A 23422-nucleotide genomic window follows, 5' to 3' on the forward strand; every position below is an offset into this window, starting at 1 on the left:
GCTCTGACCTTTGACCTATTTACGTACATGCAAATGAGTTGCTTAAATCAGACATACACCTCACATAACGTGAGTGGTTAGCGCGCAGGCCTCACAGCTAGGAGACCCGGGTTCAATTCCACCCTCGGTAATCTGTGTGTGGAGTTGGCATGTTCTCTCCGTGCATGCGTGGGTTTTTTCCGGGTACTCCGATTTCCTCCCACATTCCAAAAAAACATGCTAGGTTAATTAGCGACTCTAAATTGTCCATAGGTATGAATGTGAGTGTGAATGGTTGTTTGACTATATGTGCCCTGTGATTGGCTGGCCACTAGTCTAGGGTGTACACCGCCTCTCGCCCCAAGACAGCTGGGATAGGCTCCAGCACCCCTGCGACCCTCATGAGGATAAGCGGTAGAAAATGAATGAATGAATGTATTAAACCAGGCTGCACGGTGGTAAGTGGTTAGCACACAGGCCTCACAGCTAGGAGACCCGAGTTCAATTCCACCCTCGGTAATCTGTGTGTGGAGTTGGCATGTTCTCTCCGTGCATGCGTGGGTTTTTTCCGGGTACTCCGATTTCCTCCCACATTCCAAAAACATGCTAGGTTAATTAGCGACTCCAAATTGTCCATAGGTATGAATGTGAGTGTGAATGGTTGTTTGTCGATATGTGCCCTGTGATTGGCTGGCCACTACTCTAGGGTGTACCCCGCCTCTCGCCTTAAGACAGCTGGGATAGGCTCCAGCACCCCGTGACGCTCATGAGGATAAGCGGTAGAAAATGAATTTATTAATGTATTAACCCAGGCTGCACGGTGTTAAAGTGGTTAGCACACAGGCCTCACAGCTAGGAGACCAGAGTTCAATTCCACCCTCGGCCATCTCTGTGTGGAGTTTGCATGTTCTCCCCGTGCATGCGGGTACTCTCGTTTCCTCCCACATTCCAAAAACATGCTAGGTTAATTAGCGACTCCAAATTGTCCATAGGTATGAATGTGAGTGTGAATGGTTGTTTGTCTATATGTGCCCTGTGATTGGCTGGCTGGCCACCAGTCCAGGGTGTACCCCGCCTCTCACCTGAAAACAGCTGGGATAGGCTCCAGCACTCCCCTCGCGACCCTTGTGAGGATAAGCAGTAGAAAATTAGGCTGCACGGTGGTAAGTGGTTAGCACGCAGGCCTCACAGCTATGAGACCCGAGTTCAATCCCACTCTCGGCCATCTCTGTGTGGAGTTTGTATGTTCTCCCCGTGCATGCGTGGGTTTTCTCCGGGTACTCCGGTTTCCTCCCACATTCCAAAAACATGCTAGGTTAATTAGCGACTCCAAATTGTCCATAGGTATGAATGTGAGTGTGAATGGTTGTTTGTCTATATGTGCCCTGTGATTGACTGGCTACCAGTAAAACAGCTGGGATAGGCTCCAGCACTCCCCTGCTACCCTTGAAAGGATAAGCAGTAGAAAATGAATGAATAAATGAATGTTGTTGTAGGAGTGGTGAAATAAGGTGATGAAATTATTACAAAAACTAGACATAATGTTTGACTTGAGACATATGAAACAGAATATGGAATGTAATGATTTTTTTTTTTTAAATGTCAGTCAAAACAGTGACGCACATTTCACACTCTGGAGGAAGAGGATGCAGATATCCACAGAATGTGACAGCATTGCCTGGCGGCGTGTGTATGAATGCGAAGTCTCTGCATGCATGCAAATGTTTAGCATATGGGTGAAAGAGCTTGGGGCAAACACTCCAAGAGCTCTAATTGTCTTTTCAAGGGGACCTATTACGTCCATTTGTACTGAGTTGTGGATTCCTGTAGAGCTGCTTCACACAATAACCTGCACAGAAGAAAGCTTTGGAGATCTTTCAGAATCTGCACCTATTCCGGCTGTCCTTTCCTTGCTCTGTTTTTGGTCATACTCCATGCTAACATGGGGGAATTTTTAATGTGGCAGGTTTACAGCTTGTATTGAGAACGCCCATATAAGGAATTCCTGCTCACTGTGATGTCACAATGAACCAGTGATGGAAAAAAAGTCACTGAAACCGAGCGTTTTGAGCCAAACTTTTTTCAGGGCTCACTTCGAAATGCGCAAACGTCACTGCACAGAAGAAAGCTTTCGAGATCTTTCAGAATCTGCACCTATTCCAGTTGTCTTTTCCTTGCTCTGTTTTTGGTCATACTCCATGCTAACATGGGGGAATTTTCAATGTGGCAGGTTTACAGCTTGTATTGGGAACGCCCATATAAGGAAGTCCTGCTCACTGTGATGTCACAATGAACCAGTGATGGAAAAAAGTCACTGAAACCGAGCGTTTTGAGACAAACTTTTTTCAGGGCTCACTTCCAAATGCGCAAACGTTATTATCTGAAACTTTGTCATGGTTTAATACCAGAATACAACATTCTAAAAACATGTATATGATGGAAAATACTGCAAAAAACAGATCCCCACAAAAAGACCTGCATCCCTGATTTTTAGCTGTAGTGTACGTTGCTCAGCCGGTCGAATCCAGCGGCAGGTAGAAGCGGATAGAGATGTATTTTGAGTGCTCTTTTCAAGTGGCCATTTCATCTGTGCTAATTGATAATTGTCCGTGACTAACGCACCACTCACTGGCCTTTGAGCGAGCTGAAGATGGGGGGGAAATTGTACAGTGATTTCAGAGAGATAGGAGGTTTTTAGCGCTGCTTAATTGGCACAATTTGAATAATATTAGCTGTAAACGTTATCTTTTTTCTTTGCTTTTTTGATCGTTCTCGCCAAAAAGCCAATTGTACGTATGACTCTGCAGGTTGTTCAGTGCCATCTTGGAGCAGGCTACTAAAGGCGACGGTGCCGCTCCCATCGGAGGAAAGGCGGCGGGCTTCGATGTCAAGGCCCTGAGGGCGTTCCGAGTACTCCGACCCCTCCGACTGGTCTCTGGAGTACCCAGTAAGTGTCCACTCAGGGAACCCGTGGATTACTGCGATACACAATGGAAGACGCTTCAGGGGGGATCAGGTGGGAATGAAGATGGGGATGAACTGAGGAACCGATGCTCACCGACTCACACAATAACACACTCTGGTCGACTTGTCCTGTCTTGTGTCAGTGGATTATTGATTTGCTTGGACTGGCGGACTCGTATGTGTTTATTTTTCCATGATGCGTCTAAAACTTTCTCCACCCAGGGCCATATGGTAATGGTAATGGTAATGGTTGAATTTCATTTGAACATGCATCAGATTACAATTGAATGCATCGCATAATCAGTTCACAGTTCCACATGTCCAAAAGGAGTAGGAAGAAGCAAAGCTTATTAAATCCTACCCCTCCATCTGGTACTTTTACAATCAGTAACTGTTACATTTGTTCACTTCCTGCTTTCTGAATATAGCTTAAGGGTTTTTATTTTTTATTTTTTCCCGTACCGAAGTACGAGGTGATATGTCCATCCAATGACATAAAGGGTACCATAGTAACTGTCAATATATCATGACTGGTTCAAGACTCTTCATCCTTGTAATCGTGAAAATATAAAAATATATAATATAATATATAATAATATAATATATAATAATAATAATGTAATAAATAAATGAATAATAAATAAAAATAATAAAAATAGGTGGAAAAGGTCTATTATTTGTATCAACATGGGTTTTGCAGTATTTCTTTGTAATTATTTTTATTTTTATTAATATTTCAATTTTCTTCTTAAATGAATAAATAAAGTGATATATATCATGACTGTAATATGACCATAATATAACAATATAATAATATAATAATATAATAAATAAAAAAATAAAAATAGGTGGAAAAGGTCTACTATGACTGTAATGTGACCATAATCTAACAATATAATAATATAATAATATAATAAATAAAAAAATAAAAATAGGTGGAAAAGGTCTACTATTTGTATCAACATGGGTTTTGCAGTATTTCTTTGTAATTATTTTTATTTTTATTAATATTTCAATTTTCTTCTTAAATGAATAAATAAAGTGATATATATCATGACTGTAATATGACCATAATATAACAATATAATAATATAATAAATAAAAAAATAAAAATAGGTGGAAAAGGTCTACTATGACTGTAATGTGACCATAATCTAACAATATAATAATATAATAATATAATAATATAATAAATAAAAAAATAAAAATAGGTGGAAAAGGTCTACTATTTGTATCAACATGGGTTTTGCAGTATTTCTTTGTAATTATTTTTATTTTTATTAATATTTCAATTTTCTTCTTAAATGAATAAATAAAGTGATATATATCATGACTGTAATGTGACTATAATATAATAATATAATAATATAATAATATAATTATATAAGTATGTAATAATGAAATAAATTAATAATATAATAAATAAAAATAGGTGGAAAAGGTCTATTTGTATCAACATGGGTTTTGCAATATTTCTTTTATATTTATATTTTCTTTAATATTTTATTTTTATTTTTGTTAATATTTCAATTTTCTTCTTAATTAATCTTTGGAAAATTCAAGATTAACTTGACTGGTCAACACGGCCTGAATTGTCCCCGTTTGGCCGTCCACTGTGTACTCAGCACGTCCTACATATGCTCTCCACAGGTTTACAGGTAGTTCTGAACTCCATCATCAAAGCCATGGTTCCTCTGCTTCACATCGCCCTGCTGGTCCTCTTCGTCATCATCATCTACGCCATCATCGGCCTGGAGCTCTTTATGGGCAAGATGCACAAGACCTGCGTCCACGGGCACACAGGTACGCACACTCTCACATCAAAACGCCATTGATTAGCGTCTTATTAACGCGCTCGGGTAAAACGGAGGAAACTGCACTTAAAGCCATCACATCTATTAAATATTTATACCGTCGTTTATGCTCTTGAGTATGAAGGACTTTAGCAATAATTGCAACGGCGCTTTGCCTTAAATGATTGAGCCAATTTTCAATAAAGGAGCCCCGCAGGTGGAAATGGACTTGAGTGTTATAGTGATGGTATAGGTCCCCCGAGAGGCATTAGCGCTCCTCTGGGTAAGTGCCAGCAGAATACTCTACTGACCCCCCCCACCCCACCCCACTTCTCCATGACGCAACAACTACTAATGTTTGTGCACGTCCTTTGTGTGTGTTTATCATGTTGTCTCAGGCACAGCAGCGGAGGAAAAACCAGCCCCCTGCGCCCCCGACGGGGCCTACGGCCGCCACTGCTCCCACAACGGCACCAAGTGCAAAATGGGCTGGGAGGGCCCCAACGACGGCATCACCAACTTCGACAACTTCGCCTTTGCCATGCTGACCGTCTTCCAGTGCATCACCATGGAGGGATGGACCGACGTGCTGTACTGGGTGAGCCGGGCGCCACAGCGGTGGGCGCCCTGTGCACGACATGTCATACACCTTGGCGGGTGTGTGTGTGTGTGTGTGGAGAAGTGTGTGTGTGTGTGTGTATGTGCTCTACACCCCCCCCCCCTCTACTAACACACGGTTTGCTTCCACCTGCCACACACAAAACATGTATAAAATATATCGTAAATGTTCAAAATGAAAATTTCCTCTAGGGGGCGTGGTCTCTAATTAGTCAAAAAAAACATTACCCGCGGATGTTAGCATCGTCCTGACAGTTAGCTTAAAAGTGATGTATATCGTGACTGGTTCAAGACTCTTCATCCTTGTAATTGTGAAAATATAAAATAATATAATATACAATAATATAATAACATAAAGATATAATATATAATAATATCATAAATAAATTAATAATAAATTAAAAAAAATAAAAATAGGTGGAAAAGGTCTATTATTTGTATCAACATGGCTTTTGCAGTATTTATTTGTAATTATTTTTATTTTTATTAATATTTCAATTTTCTTCTTAAATGAATAAATAAAGCGATTGACTCAGCAATATTGGAGCAATTTCATTATTATGCATTACAGTATTTCATGAGCTATTCAAATATTCTATAATATTCTAATTCAAATAATATGCTAAGTCAAATTCTATTCAAATATTTAGCCTATTTTATTATTTATTATTTCCATCCATCCATTTTAAATTAAATTAAATTAAATTAAATTAAATTAAATTAAATTAAATTAAATTAAATTAAATTAAATTAAATTAAATTAAATTAAATTAAATTAAATTAAATTAAATTAAATTAAATTAAATTAAATTAAATCAAGAACCCACAGAAACATTTTGAAATAAGACAAAAAACACAAAAAAAACCGCTCACATTTTGAATCATGAAACATTTTTACCTGCTTCTCTTTATAACATGCATTCCTTTTTTCTTCTTCTTCTTCCTTCCCCTGTTTTAACCCACCAATGATTTCTATTAACCCGCATATACTATATCTATACATCTATCTGTCTGTCTCCCAGATGCAGGATGCTATGGGCTATGAGCTGCCATGGGTCTATTTTGTCTCTCTCGTCATCTTCGGCTCCTTTTTCGTCCTCAATCTGGTTCTGGGGGTGTTGAGTGGGTAAGAGCTTCATGCTGTTGTCTTTGGCGTGTGTGTGTGTTTTGTGTGTGTGTGTATTGTCTTAAAAGCAGCGCCAGCATTACACCGTGATGCAACTCGTCCTGGCGCGTCTATCATGCAACTTTATATGGACAAGTGTTGAGAAGCTTGCAGATGAAGTCGGGTCAGTCCCAAACACAAGCACAGGCGCGTGCTTACATATGAAAGAAGCGCTAGCGTAGCCATCTGTTACGTCCATGTCATCTGAGCGCAAGAGGGCTGTCACAGCCTGTTTTGCGATGGACAGATGGGCGCACACACACACACATATACACACATATACACACATATACACACACACATATACACACACACATACACTAGCATCCATCCAGTCATACATTTGTAAAGCAGGCCCAGTTGTTTAGAGTCTGCATTGAATAGTTCAGCTCAGGTTAGCAGAGGCCCTCGAAATGATGCTAACTGTGTTTCTGTAAGCGGGGGCCTTGCCAAGAATAAGCGCTACAATTCACCCCTCGGGTCAGCCCCGACGCAGGAATGCAAAAAAAAAAGTTGCACAAAAAAGAAAAGAAAACAGAAATGTCTGGAAGAATTATTATTACTGGTATTATAAATATGTTTTACTGTATATAGTAGGGAACTCTGGGATCTTATGGGCTTAAAACATGATGTGATTTCTCATTTGGAGAAAAGCTGTATCGCAATGAGTCAATCAGACTGTCAACCAGGGGCGTCACTTGGTTCTGAGGATCTCCTGGAGGTGCACAGGATATGAATGAATGTAGTAGATATTTTAAAAAAAATCCAAAAAAGAAATAAGGAACAAGAAGCGGGATATAACTTTCCCACTTTTAGACAGATTTAGTAGAGATACTCAATTGTTTTAGGCCACCATTAAATTTAAGTACACACAATCTACACTGCTAAACCGCTGCTCAAGCTCTGCAACCATTCTGTCCATTGGACAGTGATCAATTATATTACAATCATTATTATATTATTACCGTATTTTCTGGACTATAAGTCGCTCCGGAGTATAAGTTGCACAAGGCCAAAATGCATAACTAGTAGAAAAAAAACATACATAAGTCGCACTGGAATATAAGTCACACAAGGCCAAAAATGCATAATTAGGTAGAAAAAAACATACATAAGTCGCACTGGAGTATAAGTCGCACAAGGCCAAAAATGCATAATTAGGTAGAAAAAAACATATGTAAGTCGCTCCGGAGTATAAGTCGCACAAGGTCACAAATGGATAATTGGGTAGAAAAAACATACATAAGTCACACTGGAGTATAAGTCGCACAAAGCCAAAAATGCATAATTAGGTAGAAAAAATCATATTTAAGTCGCTCCGGAGTATAAGTCGCGCAATGCCAAAAATGCATAATTGGGTAGAAAAAAAACATACATAAGTCGCACTGGAGTATACATAAGTCGCATAAGGCCAAAAATGCATAATTAGGTAGAAAAAAACATACATAGGTCGCACTGGAGTATAAGTCGCATAAGGCCAAAAATGCATAATTAGGTAGAAAAAAACATATATAAGTCGCTCCGGAGTATAAGTCGCACAAGGCCCAAAATGCATAATTAGGTAGAAAAAAACATACATAAGTCGCACTGGAGTATAAGTCAAACAAGGCCAAAAACGCATAATTAGTTAGAAAAAAACATACATAAGTCGCACTGGAGTTTAAGTCTGACAAGGCCAAAAATACATAATTAGGTAGAAAAAAACATACATAAGTCGCACTGGAGTATAAGTCAAACAAGCCCAAAAATGCATAATTAGGTAGAAAAAAACATACATAAGTCGCACTGGAGTATAAGTTAAACAAGGCCAAAAACGCATAATTAGGTAGAAAAAAAACATACATAAGTCGCACTGGAGTATAAGTCGCACAAGGCCAAAAATGCATTATTAGGTAGAAAAAAACATACATAAGTCGCACTGGAGTATAAGTCGCACAAGGCCAAAAATGCATAATTAGTTCGAAAGAAACATACATACGTTGCACTGAAGTATAAGTCGCACAATACCAAAAATGAGTGAGGACTGTAGTAATGTTGGGTCCAAAGGGGGATTCTAACTATAACGCCTCCTCTCTTGAGTCACTCATTAAGCGTCCAATTAGCTGATGTGAACTTCCAGCTCTTCCTCCTTCCACCCCCCCCCCCCCCTCCACTCCTGTTCCCGTTCAGCTGACCAAATGATCCAGCAGAAATCCAAGCCAGCATCTAACCTTCCTTCCTTCCCTTGTCACGCTACTTTGTCCCCCCCCCAGGTGAATGACGCAGTAGGGTACAAGTGGCCGTGGGTGTATTTTGTCACCTTAATCATCATTGGATCCTTCTTTGTGCTTAACTTGGTTCTCGGGGTGTTGAGCGGGTAAGGGGCCGGGGTCAAAGGGCACTTGAGACTCTCTTTTCACCCTTACTGCTGCACTTCCTGCTACCTTATATGGAATATTGCTGATGAACAGCCCGTTTGTTACACCCGCAAACGTAATAACTGCCCACAAACGTAATCAACCACAAAAGTCATACAAATCTGCAGCTTTGAATGTAATAATAATCCCGCAAATGTAATAACTTTAGCACAAACGTAATAAAATGTGCCTACTGCAAACGTAATACTGAATTTCCTGCAAATGTAATACTATTACATTTTCAGGAAATTCAGTATTACGTAATAACTATCACATTTGCAGGAAATTATTACATATGTGGGAAAGTGAAAATCTGTAAATGTAATAACTTCCCACAAATGTAATATGAGACAAAATAATGATGTTTTGGGTTGTTGTTGTTTTTTGTTCTTTCTTCTTTTAATGAGGGAGAAGGTGTAAATGTCATTTTGAGGATTTTAACAAGATCATTTTTTTTCTTTTTTTGTGGAAAAATATAATAATATATATATATATATATAATATAAAAGAGTATCATTTGAATACATTAAGGAATCTTTAATTATTAAATTATAATTTATTTTAAATTTAAAAAGACAACATAATTGTGATCATTGCAATATAATATAATAATATAATAATATAATAATATAATAATATAATAATATAATAATATAATAATATAATAATATAATAATATAATAATATAATAATATAATAATATAATAATATAATAATAAATATAAAAGAGTATCATTTGAATACATTAAAGGAGTCTTTAATTATTAAATTATAATTTATTTTAAATTTTAAAAAATAACATAATTGTGATAATTGCAATTGTTTTAATAAAATTCTTACCATTATTATTATTATTCTATTTTATTATTTCTTTTGATTATTTCTTCCCCATATACACACAAAATCACACATACAATAATATACTATAACTAAAAAGTACATGTATGCCCACAAACAGAGCAAGTTTTATTTTTTATTACATTTTATTAAGTTTGTGGGAAATGTATTACATTCAAAGCTGCAGATTTGTATTATGTTTGTGGTTTATTACGTTTGTGGGCAGTTATTACGTTTGCGGGTGTAACACCGTTTAAGTGACTTTAAGGCTATGTACACACCAACACGGATATTTTAAAAAGGCATTTTTTTACCTCTCCTACACACGTTATTTGGTTATGAGCCAAAAGTAAACAATAATTGATTATTGGGTATAATTTGATGACTATTGGAGAACCTGGCTGTGGTCACGAAACCGCTGTCCCTGAAGTGGATCTTCAGCTCCCAGAAAGAATGATCACCTCCTTACTGCGATATGGCTTTATAACTCTCCCATACGACAGGCTGGCTGCCATTTTCATGAAAAAGTGTCGGCTAATCACCTCTTTACAGAGATCTTGTGACGTTCTTGTACCCGACCGATCGCGAGATGTAGTAGTGGCATAAAAACCAAACTGGGGATAACTTCAAAACACAGTAAATATTGTGATACTATGCCACTTTTAGAACTTTTAGTCCATTTAGAAATATGTTGCTGGAGCCTATCCCAGCTGTCTTCGGGTGAGAGGCGGGGTATACACCCTGGACTGGTGGCCAGCCAGCCAATCACAGGGCACATATAGACAAACAACCATTCACACTCACATTCATACCTATGGACAATTTGGAGTCGCTAATTAACCTAGCATGTTTTTTTTGGAATGTGGGAGGAAACCGGAGTACCCGGAGAAAACCCACGCATGCACGAGGAGAACATGCAAACTCCAAGGGTGGGATTGAACTCGGTTCTCCTAGCTGTGAGGCCTGCGCGCTAACCACTCGACCGCCGTGCAACTTGTGTCTAATTTATTGCATCGGAAAAAACTTACCACTTCCACACAGGATGGGAGGGGAACTTTTTTCACTCTCATGTCAGACATGCCATTTTTACCATATACATGTTTGTGTGAACATAGCCCAAGTCTATTTTTAGCTCCTTTTTGCATTTTGATGCTCTACTTCCAATCAATCCACCGGAGCAAAATGCAAATCCTCCCCAAGATGTTGTTCACGGGTTTGAATCCTTAATAAAAGTCTCTCTGGCACAAACACCTCGAGGTGTCTCGTCCGTGGGACTCTTTGTCTGACTCTAATGACTAATGACGCTGTTAGCGTGCTACACAGACTGACCTTTTACCAACTGCTTCATGGCGGCCTTAGACAGACGGGCGTGATAATTTATGGCCGAGCAGGAATCGGAGCGAGGGGAACAACATGTTGGGAACAATACAAGAAGCGGCGCTGATGGGATGGAGGACGTGTCGGAACGCGGCGCTCTGTCTGTCTTCTGTGTTCATCTTCACTGTGGCTAACACGCCTGGTTAGCGACCCGCGTGACCAGTTAGCAAACATAAGATAAGCAGCTCTGCGATGCACGGCGTCCTCGTAGAAGCGCCAGGATACAGTACATGCCATAACGGAACCAAGGGGACCTCATTTTCAGGACTTTGTATTGAGTTCTGGACTCCTATAGAGCAGCTACACACAATAACCCGCACAGGAAGCATTCTAGATTTTTCACTGTCACTAATACGCCTGGTTAGCGACCCCCGTGACTAGTTAGCAAACAGTACATGCTGTAACCGAACCAAGGGGACCTCATTTTCAGGACTTTGTATTGATTTCTGGACTCCTATAGAGCAGCTACACACAATAACCCGCACAGGAAGCTTTCTAGATTTTTCACTGTGACTAATATGCCTGGTTAGCGACCCGCGTGACTAGTTAGCAAACATAAGATAAGCAGCTCTGCGGTGCCACGGCGTCCTCGGAGAAGCGCCGGGATACAGTACATGCCATAACGGAACCAAGGGGACCTCATTTTCAGGAGTTCTGGACTTCTATAGAGCAGCTACACACAATAACCCGCACAGGAAGCTTTCTAGATTTTTCACTGTGACTAAAACGCCTGGTTAGCGACCCGCGTGACCAGTTAGCAAACATAAGATAAGTAGCTCTGCGATGCCACGGCGTCCACGGAGAAGCGTCGGGATACAGTATATGCTGTAACGGAACCAAGGGGACCTCATTTTCAGGAGTTCTGGACTCCTATAGAGCAGCTACACACAATAACCGCGCACAGGAAGCGTTCTAGATTTTTCACTGTGACTAATATGCCTTGTTAGCAACCCGCGTGACCAGTTAGCAAACATAAGATAAGCAGCTCTGCGATGCCACGGCGTCCTCGGGAAATACAGTACATGCTGTAACGGAACCAAGGGGACCTCATTTTCAGGACTTTGTATTGAGTTCTGGACTCCTATAGAGCAGCTACACACAATAACCCGCACAGGAAGCTTTCTAGATTTTTCACTGTCACTAATACGCCTGGTTAGCGACCCGCGTGACCAGTTAGCAAATAGAAGATAAGCAGCTCTGCGATGCCACGGCGTCCTCAGAGAAGCGCCGGGATACAGTACATGCTGTAACGGACTGAGTTCTGGACTCCTATAGAGCAGCTACACACAATAACCCGCACAGGAAGCTTTCTAGATTTTCCATACTCCGCGCCTCTTCTGGCTGTGTTTTCTCCCGCAAAAAACGGGGTGTGTTGTTTACTTCACTCCCGCCGAGCCCACCCCAACTGTGCTCCCGAGGACTTCCGGAAGTCCGGGTTGCGGTGAACTCAAAAACTTAGCGTGCGGAGCCTTCCAAATATGCTTTCAGGGCTCGCTTCCAATGAGCTAACCTCATTAGCTGATGTGCTAGCATCGTTTACCACGGGAATACAACATTGTAATGACATTTATAGGTCAAAAAAGAGGAAACGCCGCCCCCTATCTGCACACTAACATCCTTTTTAGCAGGTTTTCCTTCCTCCTTCCTTCCGATTTAAAGTTTCACCCCAATGCCGATTTCCATAAACACGACTTTCACCTGGTATTTTTTTTTCCTGTTTTTTTCCTCATCCCAGAGAGTTCTCCAAGGAACGAGAGAAGGCCAAGGCTCGCGGTGACTTCCAGAAACTCCGAGAAAAACAGCAGCTGGAGGAGGATCTCAAGGTAGGCATCCTTATAATGACTTTCCTACGACAATAATCCATAATCCCGAATTATCGTGTTTTTGTTTTTGTGGTTTTCAACGCTACTCAGGGCTACTTAGACTGGATCACTCAGGCTGAAGACATCGACCCGGAGAACGAAGAGGAAGGCTTGGATGATGACAAACCCAGAAACTGTGAGTTCTTCATCCATCCCGGGTTTGGCTCTGCGGCTCAGGTCTTTGGGGTGTACGCCAACAATAGGTATTAAACTAGTTCAGAGCGCCGCTGAGGCCGAGGCACCATTTGACGGAGCCCCGAGTGCTTTCACTCTCTAATAAAGAACGACTCGTGTACGTTAATAGGCGACACTCCATCCGAGTCCAGCGAGTGGAATTTTTTTTTTTTTTTAGTGGCATTAAGATTCACATGCGGCGTCTGACTCGGCAGGCTTTTACAGTAAGTGTTTGAGGTGACAGCGAAGACTGTCGCAGCTACTTCCTGCCGCCGGCAGCCTCCAGACTGACAGAAGCAATAAAAAGCAACGTATCACTTGATAACACTCCCTCTACATCCATGCCTCTCCATCCATGCCTCCATGGTGGTGTCCTTCAGGAACTCAACCATCACGCTCCCTCTCTCTCTCTCTGCAGTGACACTCCCGACTATCTCACCTCCATTTTTATTCCCACTTCACTTCACTTTGCGATGTATCGTTTTTCATTCTCAACATTTTAAGCTGCACGGTGTCCGAGTGGTTAGCGCGCAGACCTCACAGCTAGGAAACCAGGGTTCAAGTCCACCCTCGGTCATATCTGTGTGGAGTAGTTTCCTCCCACATTCCAAAAAAACATGCTAGGTTAATTAGCGACTCCAAATTGTCCATAGGTATGAATGTGAGTGTGAATGGTTGTTTGTCTATATGTGCCCTGTGATTGGCTGGCTGGCCACCAGTCCAGGGTGTACCCCACCTCTCGCCCGAAGACAGCTAGGATAGGCTCCAGCACCCTCGTGACCCTTGTGAGGATAAGCAGTAGGAAATTAATGAATGAATGAACATTTAAAGGTTGCCAAAATAGCTGGGATAGGCTCCAGCACCCCAAATAGCCCTCCAAAACAGGCCCTCCATGTTGCTTTTCGGTGACCTTACCATTACCCAAGTGCTGCGGCTGGATGTTTTCATACATTCATTTTGTACCGCTTATCCTCATGAGGGTTGCAGGGGGTGCTGGAGCCTATCCAAACTGTCTTCGGGCGAGCCAGCCAATCACAGGGCACATATAGACAAACAACCATTCACACTCACATTCATACCTATGGACAATTTGGAGTCGCTAATTAACCTAGCATGTTTTTGGAATGTGGGAGGAAACCGGAGTACCCGGAGAAAACCCACGCATGCACGGGAAGAACATGCAAACTCCACACAGAGATAGCAGAGGGTGGAATTGAACCCTGGTCTCCTAGCCGTGAGGTCAGTGTGCTAACCACTTATCACCGTGCAGCCTGGGTTAATACATTCAATCATTTTCTACTGCTTATCCTCACGAAGGTCACAGGGGTTGCTGGAGCCTATCCCAGCTGTTTTTAGGCAAGAGGCGGGGTACACCCTGGACTGGTGGCCAGCCAGCCAATCACAGGGCACATATAGACAAACAACCATTCACACTCACATTCATACCTATGGACAATTTGGAGTCGCTAATTAACCTAGCATGTTTTTGGAATGTGGGAGGAGGTTGGAATTGAACCCCCGGTCTCCTAGCTGTGAGGTCTGCGCGCTAACCACTCGACCGCCATGCCGCCCTATCCATCATTGTAGAATTCCTAAATAAATGAATGCATCATTTAGTATTATCTACTGTAAAAATCCCATCAGGTTACTGTTTGCGTTTCCGAACTAAGTCATGTCATGTTTGTGTTTTTAATGTTTGCTACGTTTGCATGGACTAAAATCCGACTTAAATCCGACTTAAATCCGACTTAAATCCGACTTAAATCCGACTTAAATCCTTGATATTGACAACCAACCAAACTAAATTGTTTACTTGTTGCAGAACAAAAAAAACCTTACCTTTCAACCCCCCCCTGGCCACCACGGATCTAGCGACAGTACCTTAGCGTGTTTGCACATGAAAGCCGCTGCAATTTACAGCTCTTAATATCCCTGCGTGCTGTGAATCAGCAAAAAGGGGGGGGGGGTTGCTTGTGGTGGGCTTCCAAAGTGAAACCCAGCCTATTAGCTGTCGGCGTCCCTCAAGCCCCGAGGTGGTAAATATTGTGTCAACATTGTAAGGTGTGATTACTTTAGGTACAAATTGGGAATTGGAGGATGCTGCGTTGCCACTAAAATGTTTGTGCTTTGAGCTATTTATATCGCACGGTGGATTTTTTTTTTGGGGTTGTATGTTGGGTTCGAAATTCCATTTGTGTTTTGAGTTTTTCCTTACGTTTATTACGTTCATTTTGTGTTTTTATTTCCAGTGAGCATGCCGGCTAGCGAGAATGAAAGCGTCAACACTGACAATGCACCAGGGGGCGACGTGGAGGGCGAGACCTGCTGTACCCGCCTGGCGTAAGTACTTTCGAGACCTCCTTCCTGGGATCTAGGATCTGGGATCTTTCCAAGGGTCAAGGACAGATTTTTTTTTAATGACGGGTGTCCAAACTGTAGTTTCGCAGGACATCAATCATCTCGGCGCGTAGTAGCCTTCACTCCGCTTCTGATTACTTCTCTTTTTGTGTGCCCCCCCCCCTCACTATTTTTCACTTACCACAAAATCCACTACTACATTAAAAATCAGGATAAAAATCAAAATTGTGACATAAAAATCTAAATTATGAGATTAAAAAGTCCTAATTATACATAAGAAAGTGATAATTTTGAAGATTAAAAAATCAAAAATAATGAGATAAAAACTGGTAATTATAGATAGGAAAGTGATAATTATGAGAAGTCAAAATAATGACATCAAGAAAATCTAAATTATGACATAAAAAGTCATAATTATGAGATAAAATCTAAATTATGAGATGAAAAAGTCCTAATTATACATAGGAAAGTGATAATTATGAAGATTAAAAACTCAAAATAATGAGATAAAAAGTCGCAATTATAGATATTAAAGTGATAATTATGAGAAGTCAAAATTATGACATAAAAAATCTAAATTATGGCATAAAAAGTCACAATTATATTATAAAAAGTCTAAAAATTATGACTTTTAATGTCATGATTATGACTTTTTATAATATATATTATAAAAATTATATTATAAAATTATATATAAAATTATAGATAAAAATTATATTATAAAAAGTCATAATCATGACTTTTTATAATATATATTATAAAAATTATATTATAAAATTATAGATAAAATTATAGATAAAAATTATATTATAAAAAGTCATAATCATGACTTTTTATAATATATATTATAAAAATTATATTATAAAATTATAGGTAAAAATTATAGATAAAAATTATATTATAAAAATTACATTATAAAATTATAGATAAAAATTATATTATAAAAAGTCATAATCATGACTTTTTATAATATATATTATAAAAATTATATCATAAAATTATAGATAAAAATTTTATTATAAAAAGTCATAATTATGACTTTTTATAATATAATTGTGACTTTTTATCCCATAAATTTAGATTTTTTTTCATCTCATAATTTTGACTTCTCATAATTATCACTTTAATATCTATAATTGCGACTTTTTTATCTCATTATTTTGAGTCATAATTAATAAAAAAAAGTAATAATTCAAAAATGATTAAAAGTCAAAATTAAGAGATAGAAGAGACATAATATAATATAATTATGAGATCCTGGGATCTGGGATCTTTCCAAGGGACAAGGACAGATTTTTTTTCATGCCGGGTGTCCAAACTGTAGTTTCGCAGGACATCAATCATCATCTAGTAGCCTTTATTGCTCAATTCCCTCACTCTGATTACTTCTCTTTTTGTGTGCCCCCCCCTTCCCACTATTTTTCCACTTACCACAAGATCCACTACGCTACATTGCGGAAATCGGAGCGCCGCAAGTTGGAAACACACACGCACTTTGTGTTTATTCATTCTCTCCTCTCTCGCTGTCCATCTGTTACTTTGTCTTGGTTTTTGGCTGTTTGTGGGTATTCGTCTGAGCCAAAACAAGTCCGAAAAACACAATGATGTCATAAACTGTGCCAATTCCCCTTTACTATCGGGAATAACTCGCACTATTACGGAGATGACGCTTTGGGTATTTGTCCTTCGTGTTGCCATGGAGACAAACCTAAGATGTGGGTTAACTCTTAGGAGATCCGACAGGGACGTTTTGTGTTTTTATTTGAAGCCGTTTTGGCTGCGCTGAATGATGCTAATTCTTTAAATTAGCCTAAAATATGACATATTATTTGTTCAAGCGCACATTTGCCAGCCATGTTTCTCCTAACAATGACATTGGGACTACGACCATACAAATGGCCACTAGATGGCACCGCTTTTTCCCACTCAAAGCATGCAGCAAAATGTTGCCATTTTTAATGGTAATGGTTTAATTTGTTTTGCAACGCTATTGATGTCAGATAATGGGGTGCTTGTTTAGGGAAAATTAAAATTTGTTGTCATCAGTGAGGATATTCTAAGGAATGCAGGAAAATCCACACTAACTGGCATCATCCTTGGATTGGTCGCCACTTTGTACATGTCCACACAGGGTGATTTGGATGTAAGGCAGTTTTTGCCACAGAAAGAAAAAAAATATCACAATGGTGAGTCAAAATTATGAGGTAAAAAAGTCACAATTATAAATAGGAAAGTGATAATTATGAGTGAGAAAAAAGTCAAAATTATTAGATAAAAATTATGAGATAAAAAGTCTTAATTAGAAGATTTAAAAAAATCAAAATAATGAGTTGAATAGAGAAGTTGAAAATTATGAGATTAAAAAGTTTAAATCATGAGATAGAAAGTAATAATTATAAGATACAAAAATCAAAATAATGAGATAAAAAGTCATAATTATAGATAGGAAAGTGATAATTATGAGAAGTCAAAATTATGAGATGAACAAAATCTAAATTATGAGATAAAAAGTCATAATTATGAAATAAAAATTCAAATTGTGAGATAATCTAAATTATGAGATTAAAAAGTCCTAATTATACACAGGAAAGTGATAATTATGAAGATTAAAAAATCAAAATAATGAGATAAAAAGTCATAATTATAGATAGTGATAGTGATAAATATTAGAAGTCAAAATTATGAGATAAAAAAATTATGGGATAAAAAGTCACAATTATATTATAAAAAGTCATAATCATGACATTAAAAGTCATAATTATGAGATAAAAATCTAAATGATGAGATTAAAATCTAAATTATGAGATTAAAAAGCCCTACTGATACATAGAATGATAATTATGAAGATCAAAAAATCAAAATAATGAGATAAAAACTCATAATTATAGATAGGAAAGTGATAATTATGAGAAGTCAAAATTATGAGATAAAAAATCTAAATTATGGGATAAAAAGTCACAATTTTATTATAAAAAGTCATAATCATGACATTAAAAGTCATAATTATGAGATAAAAATCTAAATTATGAGATAAAAAGTCATAATGAAATAAAAATCTAAATTATGAGATAAAAATTTAAATTATGAGATTAAAAAGTCCTAATTATACGTAGGAAAGTGATAATTATGAAGATTAAAAAAATCAAATAATGAGTTAAAAAGTCATAATTATAGATAGGAAAATGATAATTATGAGAAGTCAAAATTATGAGATAAAAAATCTAAATTATGGGATAAAAAGTCACAATTATATTATAAAAGTCATAATCATGACATTAAAAGTCATAATTATGAGATAAAAATCTAAATTATGAGATAAAAAGTCATTATAATGAAATAAAAATCTAAATTATGAGATAAAAACTAAATTATGAGATTAAAAAGTCCTAATTATACATAGGAAAGTGATAATTATGACGATTAAAAAAATCAAAATAATGAGTTAAAAAGTCATAATTATAGATAGGAAAATGATAATTATGAGAAGTCAAAATTATGAGATAAAAAATCTAAATTATGGGATAAAAAGTCACAATTATATTATAAAAGTCATAATCATCACATTAAAAGTCATAATTATGAGATAAAAATCTAAATTATGAGATAAAAAGTCATTATAATGAAATAAAAATCTAAATTATGAGATAAAAACTAAATTATGAGATTAAAAAGTCCTAATTATACATAGGAAAGTGATAATTATGACGATTAAAAAAATCAAAATAATGAGTTAAAAAGTCATAATTATAGATAGGAAAATGATAATTATGAGAAGTTAAAATTCTGAGATAAAAAAATCTAAATTATATGATAAAAAGTCATAATCATGACATTAAAAGTCATAATTATGACATTAAAAGTCAAAATTATGAGATTAAAAAAGTCATAATGTAATATAATTATGAGATCCAAACTAGTCAGTCTGTATCTCATAATTTAGACGTTTTATCTCCTAATTATGTCTCACCATTTTTTTTTCATTCAGCGGCAGAAACGTGCTTCCATAAATTTGAGCGTACAAATGTTAATAAAAACAAATTGTGAGCACCATCTGTGAAGCAGCAACCTCTCAAATCACCCTTCATGGTGTGTCTATATAAATGTGTGTTTGTGTGTGTGTGTTTGTTGTGTGTGTATGTGTGTGTGTGTATAATCCATTCTGTTCTCTGTGTTCCAGAAATAGGATCTCCAAATCCAAGTTCAGGTTAGTAGATATTGCTGCCATTGTCTCTTCCGCCTCCTCTTCCTCGCTCATCAACTCTGCAGTGCGACGATGGATATGTATACAGAATATATGTGTACTATATATACGTATATGTACAGTATATATGTGGGCACTTCACTCAAATATACATATTCTAATATTTATTTTTCAAATATCCCAAATTAGGTGCGACAAAATGCGCTCATGTCCACTTTTGTTTGTCTCGTGATTTTTTTTGTGAGTCTTGTGTAACGTTCACTGTGCACATCATAACTGACAAATAAGGCAGGGGGAAAAAAAAAGACTTTTTCTATCTAGAAATAAAGCCCCGGAGCAAAGGGAAGAAGGTCAAACACAAATAATAGATGGAAAGAAAACACGGTAATAATGCTGCTTCATACAGAGACGGCTGCATGTTGGTTATTTAGCATTAGAGGGACAATCATAAACACGTCCATCAATTCAACCTTTTACGCTATTTCACATTTTTTATATACTTTTGTGTTTACTTCTATATCTCAAAATCACCATTTTGCTCAAAGTAATGAACACAGTATAAGCCATTAAGACTACCATTCAATTTCCTGAATGTAGTACTCTACATTGGCCACTGGGTGTCAGTAATTGTTTGATGAGACAAGCACCAGACTTCCAACAAGCACAATAGCAATGACATAATGATATTAATAATCCTAATAATGGCAGCTTTGTAGCCTACAACAAGATAAAAGTCACCTCTGATTCTCAACACTGATGTCACTTCCTGTCCCCCACTGATTCTGCTATTACTGATTGACTATATGGGTGTCATTTCATGTCTAGATGGCTTTATACAAGATGTACAACAAGATTGGAGGGCTTCTCCTTTTAGTGTAATAGTTAAGTTAAAAAAGTATACAGAAAGTAAAAGTTAAAATAAGACAGTTTAGCAAGATATACCGTATTTTCTGGACTATAAGTCGCACTGGAGTATAAGTCGCACAAGGCCAAAAATGCATAATTAGGTAGAAAAAAACATACATAAGTCGCACTGGAGTATAAGTCGCACAAGGCCAAAAATGCATAATTAGGTAGAAAAAAAACATACATAAGTCGCACTGGAGTATAAGTCGCACAAGGCCAAAAATTCATAATTAGGTAGAAAAAAACATATGTAAGTCGCTCCGGAGTATAAGTCGCACAAAGACAAAAATGCATAATTAGGTAGAAAAAAACATACATAAGTCACACTGGAGTATAAGTTGGACCAGGCCAAAAATGCATAATTAGGTAGAAAAAAACATACGTAAGTCGCTCTGGAGTATAAGTCGCACAATGCCAAAAATGCATAATTAGGTAGAAAAAACATACATGCGTCGCACAAGGCCAAAAATGCATAATTAGGTAGAAAAAAACATACATAAGTCGCACAAGGCCAAAAAATGCATAATTAGGTAGAAAAAAACATACGTAAGTCGCTCCGGAGTATAAGTCGCACAATGCCAAAAATGCACAATTAGGTAGAAAAAAAAACATACATAAGTCATACTGGAGTATAAGTCGCACAAGGCCAAAAATACATAATTAGGTAGAAAAAAACATTCATAAGTCGCACTGGAGTATAAGTCGCACAATGGCAAAAATACATAATTAGGTAGAAAAAAAACATACATAAGTCGCACTACAGTATAAGTCGCACAAGCCCAAAAATGCATAATTAGGTAGAAGAAATCATACCTAAGCAGCACTGGAGTAAAAGGCGCACAAGGCCAAAAATACATAATTAGGTAGAAAAAAAACATACATAAGTCGCACTGGAGTATAAGTCGGACAAGGCCAAAAATGCATAATTAGGTAGAAAAAAACATACATAAGTCGCACTGGAGTATAAGTCGCACAATGGCAAAAATACATAATTAGGTAGAAAAAAACATACATAAGTCACATTTTTCAGGTAATTAATTTTCCAAACTACTTGACCAAAACAGACATTACGTCCTCTAGGAAGGCAAGTTCTACCAATAAAAGAATAGAGAACAGGCTGAATAGGTGTAAGATAGGAAGTGCGATTTATAGTCCGGAAAATACGGTATACAAGATATCCAAGATGTACACATAATATTGCACAGGAGCAGATATGTATTGCAGAGACACTGGAATGTATATTAATTTTAGTGCAAATGATGAATGAGTCTTTGCCTGTTTCCTTTTGTTTTGAAATGTAAAAATTTTGTTTCCAAATGACAACTAATGTGAGCACACGGTGACAGAAATCTGCTTGTACTTGAGCGTTTTTCCACCATTTTTTGGACTGGTAGGCGGTTAGAAGTCTGCACTTTGGACGTGAGTTGAAAAGAGAGCATCTGTGCGACTGCGTCATCACGCTGTGTCATCGATTACGCAGCATCCGCAAGGTCAAAGACCTCTCCGGGCAGCATCCATCAAACACTACTGTTGGTGTTTTGGATGTCGTTAAAGACGTTACGACATATTTTATTTCAAATTTGCAAAATATTGTTCCACTGCTCTGCTACCTGATAACTAAGAACTTGACAGATCTTGCTGTTTCTTGTGTGTTCCTTCCGTTTCGTGTAGTCGCTACTTCCGCAGGTGGAACCGACTGTGCAGACGCAAGTGTCGGGCAGCGGTCAAATCGCAGGTTTTTTACTGGCTGGTCATCTTCCTGGTTTTCCTCAACACGCTGACCATCGCCTCGGAGCATCACCAGCAGCCTCAGTGGCTGACAGACGTGCAAGGTGTCCGCACGTGCAAGAATTATTCAATGTATGCATTTTTTTTTTTTTATTCCTAACATACGTCTTTACCTTCTCAGACATAGCCAACAAAGTGTTGCTAGCGCTGTTCACGGGCGAGATGCTGTTGAAGATGTACAGTCTGGGCCTTCAGGTAAGATCTCGCATTTCGATGCAACCAATGAGAAGAATTTCGAAAAAAAAATGTTTTGTGATTTGTTTTACCCTCCTCAGGCGTACTTTGTGTCGCTGTTCAACCGCTTCGACAGCTTTGTGGTGTGTGGCGGCATCCTGGAGACCATCCTGGTGGAAACCAAGATCATGTCGCCCCTCGGCATCTCCGTGCTGCGTTGCGTGCGATTGCTGCGAATCTTTAAAATTACCAGGTCAGAAAAGGTTTTTTTTTGTTTTTTTTAACGTTTGTTTGCAAGATGGGATTGATGGTTCATCTGGTTCTACCATATCTTACTTATTGTGTGGAAATATGGGCTAATAACTATAAAAGCAATCTTCACTCGCTAAATGTACTGCAAAAAAGGTCAGTAAGGATAATTCATAATGCCGCCTACAGAGAACATACTAACTCCTTATTTCTAAAATCACAAATACTTCAACTTGCAAAAACTTTAAAAATACCAAATAAATTAATAATTTAAATAATTATAAATTAAAATATAATCATAAATTTATAATATATTACTTATAATATATTAATATTAATAATATATATTTTAATGAAATAAAATAAAAAAACAAAAAATATTTTAGGAAAGCAGGAAGTGAACAAATGTAACAGTTACTGATTGTAAAAGTACCAGATGGAGGGGTAGGATTTAATAAGCTTTGCTTCTTCTTCTGGCAAAATTTTCAGTAATTAATAATTTTTTTTTTTATGCTAAGTACCCCCCTAGTAAAAAACTTTATTTTTCATAAATCAATACATTAATAAATTTATAATAAATA

At 37.7% G+C, this 23422-nt stretch overlaps 1 protein-coding gene across 3 annotated transcripts in view; it reads left to right on the top strand.

Annotated features, from left to right (window-relative positions):
* cacna1c (calcium channel, voltage-dependent, L type, alpha 1C subunit) overlaps positions 1-23422 on the top strand; it is a 148248-nt gene that overhangs the window by 85946 nt on the left and 38880 nt on the right. For all 3 annotated transcript variants that reach the window (XM_058077905.1, XM_058077906.1, XM_058077907.1), the window contains exons 6-16: positions 2787-2926; positions 4594-4746; positions 5135-5334; positions 6377-6480; positions 12865-12952; positions 13043-13127; positions 15415-15505; positions 19701-19727; positions 22302-22462; positions 22540-22613; positions 22694-22845. In XM_058077905.1, the coding sequence (XP_057933888.1) occupies positions 2787-2926; positions 4594-4746; positions 5135-5334; positions 6377-6480; positions 12865-12952; positions 13043-13127; positions 15415-15505; positions 19701-19727; positions 22302-22462; positions 22540-22613; positions 22694-22845 (1275 nt within the window). The remainder of the gene's footprint in view (positions 1-2786; positions 2927-4593; positions 4747-5134; positions 5335-6376; positions 6481-12864; positions 12953-13042; positions 13128-15414; positions 15506-19700; positions 19728-22301; positions 22463-22539; positions 22614-22693; positions 22846-23422) is intronic.

This window comes from Doryrhamphus excisus, chromosome 7 (assembly GCF_030265055.1).
Source record: "Doryrhamphus excisus isolate RoL2022-K1 chromosome 7, RoL_Dexc_1.0, whole genome shotgun sequence".
In the NCBI taxonomy this organism is placed as follows: domain Eukaryota; kingdom Metazoa; phylum Chordata; class Actinopteri; order Syngnathiformes; family Syngnathidae; genus Doryrhamphus; species Doryrhamphus excisus.